General features: G+C 41.6%; 1 protein-coding gene across 1 annotated transcript in view; it reads right to left on the bottom strand.

Moving 5' to 3' along the window:
- Nucleotides 1–15,945, bottom strand: part of EXD3 (exonuclease 3'-5' domain containing 3) — a 719,658-nt gene that overhangs the window by 153,241 nt on the left and 550,472 nt on the right. Inside the window, exon 18 of the mRNA XM_030206809.1 lies at nucleotides 93–235. Within this exon, the coding sequence (XP_030062669.1) occupies nucleotides 93–235 (143 nt within the window). The remainder of the gene's footprint in view (nucleotides 1–92; nucleotides 236–15,945) is intronic.

Raw genomic sequence — 15,945 nt, 5'->3', positions numbered from 1 at the left:
AAAAGTGATCTTGTGTCCAGGATACTATGCTGCAGTTTTATCTCTATACAGTTTGACATGTAACAGGGCAATGTTCTGAAATTTGCACAGACCTTTTTTGAAGCTGTAGGCTTCTCCTGTTCAGTCTGGAGCCGCATTTCTGCCAAACAATCTTTCAGGTTTAGTGTTAGACCAAATCGTGTAGGATCTTCAATCAGGGCCTCAAATACCTCCAGCAAGCAATAGGCATCACAAGCTATGAAAATGAAAGGATATACAGTGCCTATTAATGGTGACTCTATGATTAAGCAGAAATTAACAAATCTGATACTAAAGGAAAGAAAGCTGAAGACCAAACCTGGCTTTTCCATGTGCAATATTTATCCTGTTTATTTAGCAATGCCCACTTAGGGGCCAATAAACTCTGTATCTATTGCAGACTAAATTCCCCTCAGGAATTTTAATAATTGAATTTTTTAAAGAGAAAACCAGTGCAAAAAGTGAATAGCATTTTATTTTAGAGCAGGTTTTCTCAGCTTAGCTCTCTGAAAAGCCTAAGAGCCTGCTCTATTTTCTGTTTCTGCTATTCACTTTGGGAGTAATTTTATAAGTGACTTGAACATGTAAAACATGGTTTTTATACAAGCACATAAATTATAAAATTGCCTATGGGGTGTATGTGAAGAAACAGTGTGTTTTAAGCCTGTAAAATGTATTGCATATTGTCTTGCCTTTATTATGTCACAGAAGAAAATCCTGGAGAAGGACCACGATGGACTGGAAAAAGTACTAATGAGATTGAAGTGGATAGAGCACCGTTCAAGGAAGAGAGTGTGTATTAACAATTTGAAAACCTAAAGGTGGACAAAGCCATGGGACCGGATGGGATCCACCCTAGGATATTGAGGGAGCTCAGAGAGGTTCTGGCGGGTCCTCTTAAAAGATTTGTTTAATATATCCTTACAGACGGGAGAGATTCCGAGGGATTGGAGAACGGCGGAGGTGGTCCCTCTTCACAAAAGTGGTGATAGGGAAGAAGCTGGAAACTACAGGCCGGTAAGCCTCACTTTGGTTATTGGAAAAGTAATGGAAGCGATGCTGAAGGAAAGGATAGTGAATTTCCTGGAAGTCAATGTTGCAAGATCCGAGACAACATGGGAAATCGTGCCAAACGAATCTCATTGAATTCTTTGATTGGGTGACAGGAAAATTGAATCAGGGACGAGCTATGGACGTAATCTACTTAGATTTCAGCAAAGCTTTTGACATGGTTCCCCACAGGAGGCTCTTAAATAAACTGGATGGGCTGAAGATAGGACCCGAAGTGGTGAACTGGATTAGGAACTGGTTGACGGACAGACGCCAGAAGGAGGTGGTGAATGGAATTCGCTCAGAGGAGGGAAAGGTGAGTAGTGGAGTGCCTCAGGGATCGGTGCTGGGGCCGATTCTGTTCAATATATTTGTGAGTGACATTGCCGAAGGGTTAGAAGGTAAAGTTTGCCTATTTGCGGAAGATACTAAGATCTGTAACAGAATGGACACCCCGGAGGGAGTGGAAAACATGAAAAAGAACCTACGGAAGCTAGAAGAATGGTCTAAGGTTTGGCAATTAAAATTCAATGCGAAGAAATGCAAAGTGATGCACTTAGGGAGTAGAAATCCATGGGAGACGTATGTGTTAGGCGGGGAGAGTATGATAAGTAAGTACGGACGGGGAGAGGGATCTTGGGGTGATAGTATCTGAGGATTTGAAGGCGACGAAACAGTGTGACAAGGCGGTGGCCGTAGCTAGAAGGTTGTTAGGCTGTATAGAGAGAGGTGTGACCAGCAGAAGAAAGGGGGTGTTGATGCCCCTGTATAAATAGTTGGTGAGGCCCCACCTGGAGTATTGTGTTCAGTTTTGGAGGCCGTATCTTGCTAAGAATGTAAAAAGAATTGAAGCGGTGCAAAGAAAAGCTACGAGAATGGTATGGGATTTGCATTACAAGACGTATGAGGAGAGACTTGCGGACCTGAACATGTATACTCTGGAGGAAAGGAGAAACAGGGGTGATATGATACAGACGTTCAAATATTTGAAAGATATTAATCCGCAAACGAACCTTTTCCGGAGATGGGAAGATGGTAGAACGAGAGGACATGAAATGAGATTGAAGGGGGGCAGATTCAAGAAAAATGTCAGGAAGTATTTTTTCACAGAGAGAGTAGTGGATGCTTGGAATGCCCTCCCGCGGGAGGTGGTGGAAATGAAAACGGTAACGGAATTCAAATATGCGTGGGATAAACATAAAGGAATCCTGTTCAGAAGGAATGGATCCTAAGGAGCTTAGCCGAGATTGGGTGGCAGAGCCGGTGGCGGGAGGCAGGGATGGTGCTGGGCAGACTTATACGGTCTGTGCCAGAGCCAGTGGTGGGAGGCAGGACTGGTGGTTGGGAGGTGGGAATGGTGCTGGGCGGACTTATACGGTCTGTGCCAGAACCGGTGGTGGGAGGCGGGGCTGGTGGTTGGAAGGCAGGGATGGTGCTGGGCAGACTTATACGATCTGTGCCCTGAAAAGGACAGGTACAAATCAAGGTAAGGTATACACAAAAAGTAGCACATATGAGTTTATCTTGTTGGGCAGACTGGATGGACCGTGCAGGTCTTTTTCTGCCGTCATCTACTATGTTACTATGTATGTCCTGAAGTGTATTTCTCTTAATTGGCCAGCAGGTGGTGTGTCTTTGCTATAAAGCTGTTATAGAAAAGTTAATGCTCCCTCTTTTAGTTTCACTCAGTGAAGAAATGGTCTACATTACTGTGAGCAGCATACTTTTAAAACTTGTTGACTGGGCTCTGATTGGCCCAGAAGCTATTTTAATTTAGACTTTACTGGGTTTTCCCCAGTCTTAGCCAGGAAGAAGAAAGAGACAGATCTCTTTGCTAAGGCCCTGTAAACAATTACATTTGATAACTTGTGAGCAGCTATATGTCCTGATCTTCCCAGGTACTTTTCAGAAAGTAAACAAATATTTAGCTAGTGTTATAAAAACTGACCACTGACAATTTCCTAGAGGCCTTGGACTACCCACATGTGGATGAAAAGACTTTAAATCAAATGGACTCAACCACTCAATCGATGAAATTAATTCCAAATTCCCACTTAGTGGTTAACCTACTTATTTTCGAACGAGGCCGGCCATCTTCCGACACAAATCGGGAGATGGCCAGCCTTCTCCTAAAGCCAGCCAAATCGGTATAATCAAAAGCTGATTTTGGCCGGCTTCAACTGCTTTCTGTCGCAGAGCCGACGAAATTTCAAGGCGGCAGTGTACCGAAGGCGGGACGGGGGTTAAGAGATGGCCGGCTTCGGCCGATAATGGAAAAAAGAAAGCTGGCCCTGACGAGCATTTGGCCAACTTTAATTAGTCACTTTTTGTTCATAACCAAGCCACAAAAATGTGCCCCAACTGACCAGATGACCACCGGAGGGAATGGGGGATGACCTCCCCTTATTCCCCCAGTGGTCACCAACCCCCTCCCACTCAAAAGAATATATAAAAAACATTTTTTTGCCAGCCTCTATGCCAGCCTCAAATGTCATACCCAGCACCATGACAGCAGTATGCAGGTCCCTGGAGCATTTTTAGTGGGTGCAGTGCACTTCAGGCAGGCGGACCCAGGCCCTCCCCCCCCCTACCTGTTACACTTGTGGTGGTAAATGTGAGCCCTCCAACCCCCCCCCCCCCCAAACCCAATTTACCCACATGTAGGTGCCACCCTTCATCCTTAAGGTCTATGGTAGAGGTGTACAGTTGTGGGTAGTGGGTTTTGGAGGGGTTTTGGGGGGCTCAGCACACAAGGTAAGGGAGCTAATTACCTGGGATCAATTTGTTAAGTCCACTGCAGTGCCCCCTAGGGTGCCCGGTTGGTGTCCTGGCATGTGAGGGGGACCAATGCACAATAAATGCTGGCTCCTCCCACGACCAAATGCCTTGGATTTGACCAGGTTTGAGATGGCCGCCATTAGTTTCTATTATCGGCGAAAACCAATGGCGGCATAGGCGGTCAGTGGCCCAACTGTTTGGGGAGGCTAAAGGGGGTGGGGTTAGGGGTGGGGCCAGGGGTGGAGCTTAAATCCATAATTGTCTGATAACACACAGAAAAAAAATAAAAATAAAAGTCACAATTAATACCTTTTATTAAATTTAGTTATTAGATATGTATCAAATGTCAAAGAATAAAGTGGTTGCTCAAAGCATATACTAACCACAATCGCTCAACTGCAAAACACTATGCACAACTTTGTGCAAAAACACACTCAGAACCTTACTGTACCATAAATATTACACTGGGCAGAACTTAATACACCAATATACCACCCATACGGAAAATGCAGACCGTCAACAATATGAAACAAGGAATCATAATATCACAATTCTCATGTACAGCCACAAAACACCCTAATTCATGTTTAATGTGGGATAAAATGCCATAAATAAGTAAATAAATATAAACTTTTAATGTTGAGCACCTGATTCTCAAAGTGGACATATTCCAAACACTATAATGCAAATAAAATGATCTTTTCTACCTTTGTTGTCTGGTGACTTTGCTTTTCTGATATTGCTGGCCCAGTATCCGATTCTGCTGCTATCTGTCCTCTTAACTCCATTTTCAGGGCTTCCTTTCCATTTATTTCTTTACTTTCCGCCTTTCTTCTTCATTTCTTGTCCTACATCTGTAAGTAAAAGCTGGGTCCTCTGCAGACTTGAATGTCCAATGGATCCAGCTTCTGCCTATTTTCTCCATCCATGTGCAGTTTTTCTCCTCTTTTCTTTTTCCCTCATCTCATCTCCTTCCTCTCTCTTCCCTCCCCTCCCCTCTATGTCCAGCAATTTCTCCTCTCTCCCTGGTCCCAGTCCTCCCATCCATGTCCATCCATGCTCCTCTCTCCCCTGCCCCCTCCATTCATCCATATCCAGCAATTCCCCTCTCTCCCTGGGCCCTGCCCTCCCATCCATGACCCTCTCTCCCCTGCCCCCCTCCATTCACCCATATTCAGCAATTCCCCTCTTTCCCTGAGCCCTGCCATCCCATTCATGCTTCTCTCTCCCCTGTCCCTCTCCATTCACCCATATTCAGCAATTCCCCTCTTTCCCTGAGCCCTGCCATCCCATCCATGCTCCTCTCTCCCCTCCCCCCCTCCACCCATATTCAGCAATTCCCCTCTTTCCCTGAGCCCTGCCATCCCATCCATGCTCCTCTCTCCCCTGCCCACCTCCATTCACCCATATTCAGCAATTCCCCTCTTTCCCTGAGCCCTGCCATCCCATTCATCTCACTCTCTCCCCTGCCCCAACTGCCCACCCTCTTCTCCCCCCAAGATCCCTTTACTTTTTTTTTTCTTTCAAATTTACCTCCGAGTCTGGCAGCGCAGCGTCAGTGAAAGCGCTCCTACTGAAAGCGCTTCTCTTCGCTCAGTGACCCGCCTTCTTCTGACGTCATGACGTCAGAAGAAGGCGGGGCACTGAGCGAAGAGAAGCGCTTTTACTGGGAGCGCTTTCACTGACGCTGTCTGTCGCTGCGCTGCCGGACTGGAGGTAAATTTAAAAGAAAAAAAAGGAAACGGATCTTGGGGGAAAGAGGGCAGGCAGTTGGGACGAGTGTCGTCATCATCAGGATCCGATCTTCAGCTGGGGAGGCTTAGCCTCCCCAAGCCTCCGATACCGGGCGCCTATGAATGGCGGCCATCTCTAACGCCGGCGATCTCTAAGGGCAGGCCAAATGTTTAGAATTGGCCGGCCCCGACCAAATTATCGAAACGAAAGAAGGCCGGCCATCTTGTTTCAATAATACAGTCGGGTACGCCCCTTGACGGGGCCGGCGTTAGAAATGGCTGCCCTAATAGATGGCTGGCCCCGTTCGATTACAGTCCTCTAAGACACCATGGTATTCAATATTTATTCTAACTGGTGGAAAAAGCCTCTGTTTATCTCCAGTCACTGTTTCAATATGACTCACAAGGATTCAATTCTTTATTGGCTCAAAACCCACCAGTGTGTTATTTTTTATATATGTCAATTTTAAACTACTAATGTTCTAAAGTTCGCACACAGCACTTATCTTTCGTTTTCCGTTTTCCGACAGGGGTCCCGTTTCGCCGTATTGGCTTTTTGAAGTAGAACCTCGTGCTTACGCTTTCTTGTGCGTCTTATCTATAAAATAAATCGAACCACGTTAAACTGGCTATCATTTACTCGCTTTCCACATTGTAATGTGTACGAATATCACTGTGCGCGAGATTGTGTACACTGGAACCCACACTGACCTGCAATTTGGACTCACAAAGATTCTGTTAATCAAAACATCACCTATTTACTGCTAGGTAAAATCCACTGTCTGTTCTTGTCAGAATGCAGCATGTCTTCTCTTCGCTGTTGACAAAAACCTTTTAGAAATGGCGCCGTTTTAAAATGAATGCTCATTAATTCAAAACCACAGCCATTGGTTGAAAATTTGAACCACAGGGTTGAAAAATTAAAGACCTGTTCTGCTTGCAAAAATAAAAGGGATCCTCAACTCACAAAAATTAAAGTGGTACTCGCCTCACAAAAATTCAAGGAATGCGTCTTTGAAGAACCCAAAAACTAAAAAACTCAAAAAAAGGCATCCAGTGTATAGTTGTGTTCAGTCCATTAGGTTCTAAGGACTGTAACTTATGTATCCAGCGCTGTTCTAATTGTAGGAGTTGTTTTGCCCTATCTCCTCCTTTCTGGTTCTGGCTTACTTGGTCAATCACAAAGCAGCAAAATTGCAGAAATTCATGTCTAACCACCCTACAATGTGCTGTTAATGGAGATCCAATTTGGTTGTCCTTTAAACAAGATTTATGTTCCACCATTCGTGTGTGTAATTTCCGTGTGGTTTTACCTATGTAAAACTTATTGCAAGGGCACTACAATATATTTATTTATTTAACACATTTGTACCCCACATTTTCCCACCAATTTGCATGCTCAATGTGGCTAACATCAAACTGTAAAGGCAGTCACCAATCCGGTAACTATACAGATAACACAGTGTAGAGGACAGGGAGATCAAAAAACGGGGTATAAGGGCAAAAGGGTAAAAGTGGTCAATACGGTCCATTAATTTGCTGTGTTGCTTATATAGGGACTTATGTTGGATCCTTGGGTTAGGCCTTTCTGAATAAGTTGGTCTTGAGTGATTTCCTGAAATTAAGATGATTGTGGATTGTTTTCACAGCTTTTGGCAGTGCATTCCATAGTTGTATACTTATAAAGGAGAAGGTGGATGCATAAATGGATTTATATTTGAGACCGTTGCAGTTAGGGTAGTGGAGGTTTAAATATGAACGGGATGATCTGGATATATTCCTGGGAGGTAGACTAATTAGGTTTGTCATGTATTCAGGGGCTTCTCCGTAAAGAATTTTGCGGACTAGGGTGCAGATTTTGAAGGTGATACGTTCCTTAATTGGAAGCCAATTCAGTTTCTCTCGAAGGGGTTTAGCACTATCGAATTTGGATTTTCCATAGATTAATACATAAATCACAAAGTCCGATTTGCAGTTTGTGTTAGACCTGATTGTGTATTTTTTTTGATCTACTGGGTTTACAAATTCATTGCCCTCTACAGTAATATTGCATGTGCTGCACCTGCTGCATTTGAAATGACCATTTATTGTAGCTGTACCTTGTTTGTATTTTAACTGTGCAGGGCTAAGCATTTCCTTTAAGTTTGGTCCTCTTGAAAAAGCTACCCGCAACTTACTTGCAGTGAATAGGGGATGAGATTGTATGATGTCCCAATTTTTTCTGATGATGTTACCCACCTTTTCTCCACCCTTCATAAATCTCAGGACGAATGTTTCAAAGTCATCATCCTTCTTAGCACTGATATCCCCTGTGTCTAACAGCAAGTAGTCTCGTGCACTGTACTTAGCTCTTGTGTATGCTTTTTGTACCACATCAGAGGGACATCCTCTATCTTCTAGATCTTTAATTAATTTTTTTGCTTGTATTTTAAAGTCTTTTGTATCAGTACAATTCCTTCTGTATCTCAGGAACTGTGAGTATGGCAAACTGTTCTTGAGGACTCTTGCATGACAACTGCGATATTGTAGGAATGTGTTCCTGTCTGTTGTCTTTTTGAACACATCAGTCCTTCATTTATTATCACTTCTGTGGATGTTAACATCTAGAAAATGAATACTTTTTTTGAGCATTCAAAAGTGAACTGTATCGCTGTGTTACGGTTATTGAGCCATGCCACAAAAGCCTGCAAATTTGTAATGTCACCCTCCCAAATCATGAACATGAACGGAAGCACAGCGTGATGTAACAGCGCATTGTAATTGGGTGCCCAATAGTTTGGGTGCCATTTTATCAACCTGTTTGCGGGCTACACAAGCCGGAGGACACCGGCTCTCACAGCACCAGAGGTTGGCGCTTATACACACTGCTAAACCAAGTTTGTTCTGTCAAATACATCATTTGGTAATGAAGTATATTCACGTTGTTGGCGGTTTCAGGGACAACAGTGAGAACTCCTGAAGAAGCCAGAGCAAAATGGGTCCTTTGGGGCCTCACCCCGTATGAGAGCAGCACAGTAACAGCTGGTGAAACATAACTAAGCACCTAGAGCACATAAGTGCAGTTTTGAATCGATCTATATCTTTGCCAATAATTTTTGGAGAGGTTTTTCAGCTCCAAACAGGGGGACTCCATGAAGACTTGAGGTGTATTCTACATCTATAATAACCATATTCTTTTTATTGAAAAATATTCTTAACTGCAAACGCCTAATAAATCTTTCCAGGTCGATATGGAACTAGAAGGTATCAAAATTTCTAGCTGGCACATAGGACAAGCCTTTTGTCAGAAAGGAATAATCTGAGGGGGTTAATTTGTAATTTGATAGATTCATTACCACTGATTCCTCCCCCTTTGATTTCGAGTCCATGGACGACTGGGTGACTCTCTGAGTGTTCAAATTCCTCCCTCTGCGTCCTCTTCCTCGTCTTGGTCGTTTGTCTTCAAAAAACTTTGTTTGTTATCTCCATCAGAAGATCCAGTACTGGAGGATGAAGAATCATATCTCTGGTCATAATCTCTCGCAGTTTATTTTAAGGAACATTTATATATGTGACTAATGGATGTATGATATGCTTGGTTTAAAGCATATATTTTTGATTGTTTGATGTCATGTATTTATGAACAAATGTTTCACACATGTACTCATTTGGTTTATGAACAAATGTTTCATATATGTACTTATTTAAGTTTAACACCTGATTGCATGGGTATATTCAACATAATATTATGATAAAACTACAGACTTGTAATGCCACACACGTTTCATTCTAGTTTTTAATGTTTTTTAAGGTTTCAAAAAATGTTGTTCATTAATTTTTTAATTCATTTTAATTCATTTTTTTAATAATCATTTCATATAGTAAATACATTAGAATATATTGGTACATTTAATGATAAAACCATATGTTTGTAGTATTATTTAAGTTTATATTTAGAATTTAATAATTAATTATAAATGCAATTTATAGACTCATAAGGTAGATAATAATGGCACAATATAAACATACAAATATAAGAATGAAGTGCTGTTTAAGCTCAATTTTAGCATTTATAAGCTTTTTTAATGACATAATAAAATAGTATATGAACAGTTAAATTTAAAATATAATTAATAGACAGTAAATAGATTATAATTGGGGTATGGTAAGTTTATATTTGTTCAGAAAATCTTTTTAAATTTGGTCATTTAATATTTGATAAATATTCAATTTAAGAGTAGATAAAAAATTGGCATATGAATAGTTAATTGAAGACACAATTTATAGATTTGCTAAATAGATTAAAATTGCAATATAGTCAATTGTTTTGATAATTACTCAATATCCTGTCATTTTATATATATTTTAAATAAATGGATATTTTAACAATGTAGGCTTTAGGACCTAGTAAATGATTCCTGCATATCTGGCAGGCTTTTAGACCCAGTAACCACCTAAATTCATTTGATAGGATAAAGGTTAATGCTTTGTGAAGATCAGGTGTTTTCACTTAAGTTAATTAAAAAATGTTTCCACCCTGTGTGACGTGGTATTAAAAGCAGAGCCTTTTGAGAGCACAGCTTTTCATCCATTTTGATACAGAAAGTGAAAGTGCCTTGGTGCTTTGTAGCTTTTACTACATGAGACGTGGGGGTAAGTTTTTGTCATGACAATAAATTGTAGGAAGTTTCTAAGTTAGGCACTATAGTATTTGCTGCCTCATGATTTGACAACTTTTATCAATTGCACAATCCTCTTGGTAATGTCTGTGGCATTATGGTTTGTTATACTTATTGAAACCCTTCTGTTTGGCAATACAGTCTGAGGTATACAGATTTTTTTTTCTTTTGACACTTGAGTTAAAATGAAAGTCAGTATTTTATTGCTTATGAAAATCATTTTTGCTATGTTCTAAAAGAAATATTGAAGACATTTTATTAAATGAATGCTGATGTGAGAAACATATGTATGTGAACAAAAGCCCTGTTAACCCTTTGTCACTATTTAAGATGCCATTTGTATAATTAATTGTGATTGGCAGATAAAATAAATGCAAATTTTAAAGGTATTTTGTCACTAGCTAAAATACCATTAGCAGTTACACATAAAATTTACATAATTAATTGTAATTGGCAGATAACGAAACAAATATACCCAGAGCTCCAAAAGATAATAGAAGCCCTGTTAATGCTATAATATATATATATATATATATATATATATATATATATATATATATATATATCAGGGGCGTATCTGCGTGGGGCCACAGGGGCCTGGGCCCCCGCAGATTTCGCCCTGGCCCCCCCTCCCCGCCGTCAACCCTCCCCCGCTGCTTACTTTTGCTGGCGCCGAGGTCCGACCCGCAATCTCCGTTTTTCGTCTTCCTCCGTGGCCATGCTTCCAGGAAGTAACGCTGCAGTGCTGATTCGTTGAATCCAGTTCGGCGTCTGACGTCAGACGTCGAACTGGATTCAACGAATCAGCACTGCAGCGTTACTTCCTGGAAGCATGGCCACGGAGGAAGACGAAAAACGGAGATTGCGGGTCGGACCTCGGCGCCAGCAAAAGTAAGCAACGGGGGAGGGTTGACGGCGGGGAGGGGGTGGAGAGAGGCGGCGGCGGCGGCGGGGGGGGGGAGGGAGGCAAAAATGTGCCCCCCCTCTCTGGCTGTGGCCCCCCCTACCGCCGGATTCCAGATACGCCCCTGATATATATATATATATATATATGTATGCATGCACACACATGCATGTGTATATATATATATATATATATATATATATATATATATGTGTGTATGTATATATGTGTATGTGTGTATGTATATATATATGTATATATACACACATACACATATAGCGACAAAATGTCTTTTTAAAATTAAGATCAAGTAATGCCACTAGATATTATAGTTTTGGCTTTTTTATATTTGAAGATGTATATATTTATTCATTTCTGTGCTGATTTGAATGTTTTTGAAGGTTTATGATATTATCAGTGTAATGTTTGAAATTTATTGTATATTTTAAAATGTTTTAAAAAATTATTTTTGACCTGTTAGTTTAAGCTTTTATGAATATGAAATTTAGTTATAGCCAGTATTATATAATATGACCTTTTTATAAAATATATTATAAATAATTAAAATAAGCGTTTTAAACATATAATATTAATATATGAAAAATTTTTTGTCCAAAAGTAAGGAATAATATATTGTAGAGGAATATATTCGAGTTATTCCCCAAGTTTTCCACGTCATCACTGTGGTGAGTTACCATTTTTGTTTTGATTAATTATCCATTTATTTTCAAATTACTATATAATAATATATGAGAATGTTAAAATATTAAATGCAATGTTAAAATATTAAATGCTTTAGGTGTTCATATAGGCTTATATATGTATGCTTGATGAGTCTAAATATTAATCTTTGGTTTTACTCATTATATTAAAAAAAAATTTTTAAAAATATATTATTTCTATGTTTTGTATTCTATGTAGACCCCTGACGCAGGTGCTAGTCACCGAAACACGGCCCGTGTCGGGTCTTTTTGTCAAGGCTCATTCATTAAAGAACTGTGTTCCATTTTTAAAGGCCCGTGGTGCTGTTTTTTTTGTTTGGACTTTAGTTTGTACTTTGTTCCCTCTCTTTTGTTACATCCAAGTTCTGATAATCTCTTTCATCCTGTTCAAACTTCCTCACTTTGACTCGTCTGATGTCTTCCCTGAAGTTGCTCAACGATTCTTTCAGCCTCTCATATTCTTTGTCAAACTTACGGCCGTGGATTTTTCTTTCAGCCCTTTTAATTCAGTATCAAGACTCTTTTTTTTTCCAATGTTGTTTTACTCTTCTCGATTATCAGTAACATCACGCTTTCCAAAAATACTAGGACTAGGGGGCATGCGATGAAACTACAGTGTAGTAAATTTAAAACAAATCGGAGAAAAAATCTTTCTTCACCCAACGTATAATTAAACTCTGGAATTCGTTGCCAGAGAAGGTGGTGAAGGCGGTTAGCTTAGCAGAGTTTAAAAAGGGGTTGGACGGTTTCCTAAAGGACAAGTCCATAAACCACTACTAAATGGACTTGGGAAAAATCCACAATTCCAGGAATAACATGTATAGAATGTCTGTACGTTTGGGAAGCTTGCCAGGTACCCTTGGCCTGGATTGGCCGCTGTCGTGGACAGGATGCTGGGCTCGATGGACCCTTGGTCTTTTCCCAGTATGGCATTACTTATGTACGTATGATTGAAAATCATGTTCCAGTGTGAGATGAATTCCTCATCGTCCTTGAAGATCTGTGGAGCTTTGTTCATGCGCATACCTCTGGGGATGCGTTCTGCTTTGCAGTAATCAATTAGAGCTGCGCTATTCAATTCTAACTTGATAGAGGTTTTGAATTTAGACATTATAGATTCCCAGTCTTCTCTCATGGTTCTTAACATTGTCGCACTGAACGTATCTGAACTTTGCAGCAGATCTGCTGCTGCTTCTGCTGCTTCCTTTAGTTTTTGGGTTCCTCAAAGACGCATTTCTTGAATTTTTGTGAGTCGAGTACCCCTTTAATTTTTGTGAGTTGAGGATCCCTTTTATTTTTGCAAGCAGAACAGGTCTTTAATTTTTCAACCAATAGCAGCAGTTCAAAATTTCAACCAATAGCTGTGGTTTTGAATTAATGAGTGCTTGTTTTAAAATGGCACCATTTATAAAAGGGTTTTGTCAACAGCGGAGAGAAGACATGCTGCATTCTGACAAGTAAGAGCAGACAGTGGATTTTACCTAGCAGTGAATAGATGATGTTTTGATTAACAGAATCTTTGTGAGTCCAAATTGCAGAGTCAATGTGGGTTCCAGTGTACACAATCTCGCCACACAGTGATATTCGTACACATTACAATGTGGAAAGTGAGTAAATGATAGCCAGTTTAACTTGGTTCGATTTATTTTATAGATAAAAGACGCACAAGAAAGCATAAGCACGAGGTTCTCCTTCAAAAACCCAATACGGCGAAACGAGATACCGTCGGAAAACAGAAAACGAAAGATAAGCGCTATATGCGAACTTGAGAACATTATTAGTAGTTTAAAATTGACAAATATCAAAAATAACAAACTGGTGGGTTTTGAGCTAATGAAGAATTGAATCCTTGTGAGTCATACTGAAACAGTGACCATGGATAAACAGAGGCTTTTTCCACCAGTTAGAATAAATATTGAATACCACGGTGTCACAACCACTAAGTGGGAATTTGGATGAAAAGACAACAACAGTGTCAGAACAAGTTGACATCTGGAATACACACTTAGCCAAGACCTTAGAGAAAACAGCACCACTAAAAAAGGTCTTATGCCCCACTCACAAACACTCACCTTGGTTTTCTCCAGAACTTCGGATCCTTAAACGCGAAGGACAAAAACAGTAAAGGAGATGGCGCAAATCTCACCTGGATGAAGACAGACTAAACTGTAGGAAGCACATGGCAAAGTATCGCCAAGCCTTAACAGCAACCAAAAAACAGTATTTCTCTCAATGCATTGCACAGGCTGCCAATTCAACCAAGCAGTTGTTCAGTATAGTAAACAGCCTACTGCAGCCCCCACAACAGAACCAGCCTGCCCAGTCTAAACTGAACTGAAGTGATTTTGCTGCAAACTTTGCCAACAAAATTAAAAGTCTCCACCAGGATTCACAGGCAATCCCACCCAGTCCCCAACTAGTCAACCAAGGGTGCACAAACTCACCCCCTCCTGACAAAGACAGATGGGACACTTTTAACCCAATGACAGAGGAGAGCCTTGACAAAATCCTAAGAGACCTTCGACCAACTACCTGCTCCCTCGATCCCTGCCCATCAAAGATAGTGCAGATGGCAAGTATGGGCCTCATAGAAGGTGCCACAAAAATTGTGAACACCTCTCTTTCTAATGGGCAGCTACTAACAGCATTAAAAAGGGCAGTGGTCCGCCCTCTGCTGAAGAAAAGCAACCTTGACCAGGACAAACTTGAAAGTTACAGGCCAGTATCCAACATCCCGTTCCTAGGGAAACTCATAGAACAAACAGTCTGTGTTCAACTTAATGACTGGTTAGAAAAGAGAAACTGGCTAGATCCATGTCAATCTGGATTCAAACCTGGTTATGGTACAGAAACAGTCCTTGTATCCCTACTAGATCTTCACAGAAACCGAGACAAGGGATTTCGCCTTGATGTTTTAGTACTGCTTGACTTCTCAGCAGCTTTTGACACCGTGGATCATAATATCATGCTAGCACAACTGACAGAGCAGGTATCAATGAAACAGTACTTGCTTGGTTCAGATCCTACCTATCAGACAGGCAACAATCCATAATGTTTGGCAGCAACTCATCACCACCATGGACACTGACCTGTGGGGCAGTGCCGTAGCGAGGGTGCCTGACAACCAGGGCGGGTCGCCACTGCGCACCCTCCCCCCCCCCCCGGGTGCAGGGCACGGCGCCCCCCCCCCCTCCGGAGCACTCCCCCCCCCCCGAAACACACCCTACCTTTCAGCGGGGGGCAGGCGGGAGGGCCAATCCGCCCCCAGTGCACTTCACTGGGAGCTGCGTCGGCTCTGCTGCTTCCCTGCTTTCTCTGCCCCAGAACAGGAAGTAATCTGTTCCGGGGCAGAAAGAGCAGGGAACCAGCGAGCCGACCCCCCCCCCCCCCCAGCGCGTGCACCCGGGGCGGACCACCCCACCGCCCCCCCTTCCTACGCCACTGCTGTGGGGTACCACAAGGATCGATACTGTCACCTATTCTGTTCAATATCTACCTCAAAGCACTAGCTGAGCTGATTTGGTCAATGGACACTCAGTTCTTCATCTATGCGGATGATGTGCAGCTACTCATACCCACTGAACCTGACTTACCTACAGCCTTCAATAAACTGATTACCTGTCTAACATCAATTCAAGAATGGGCTAAACACAACAAACTTTGCCTGAACCCAAGTAAAACCGAGCTTCTCTGGGTCCCTAACACATGTGGATACATACCTGACATCAAAATACCTTTTGGGAAGTATGAACTCCCCCTCAAATCACAAGTCAGGTACCTTGGAATACAGTTAGATTCAACACTTACTCTGATTCCCCAAATCCAAGCAATCTTCAAGAGTTGCTCTTACTATTTGTGACAGCTACGCTGCCTATCTCCTTACATCGAGAAGGTAGGGAAGGGAAATGGGACTTAATATACCGCCTTTCTGAGGTTTTTGCAACTACATTCAAAGCAGTTTACATATATTCAGGTACTTATTTTGTACCAGGGGCAACGGAGGGTTAAGTGACTTGCCCAGAGTCACAAGGAGCTGCAGTGGGAATCGAACTCAGTTCCCCAGGATCAAAGTCCACTGCACT

Source organism: Microcaecilia unicolor, chromosome 6 (assembly GCF_901765095.1).
Source record: "Microcaecilia unicolor chromosome 6, aMicUni1.1, whole genome shotgun sequence".
Lineage (NCBI taxonomy): Eukaryota > Metazoa > Chordata > Amphibia > Gymnophiona > Siphonopidae > Microcaecilia > Microcaecilia unicolor.
This window is presented reverse-complemented; position numbering and strand designations above follow the sequence as displayed.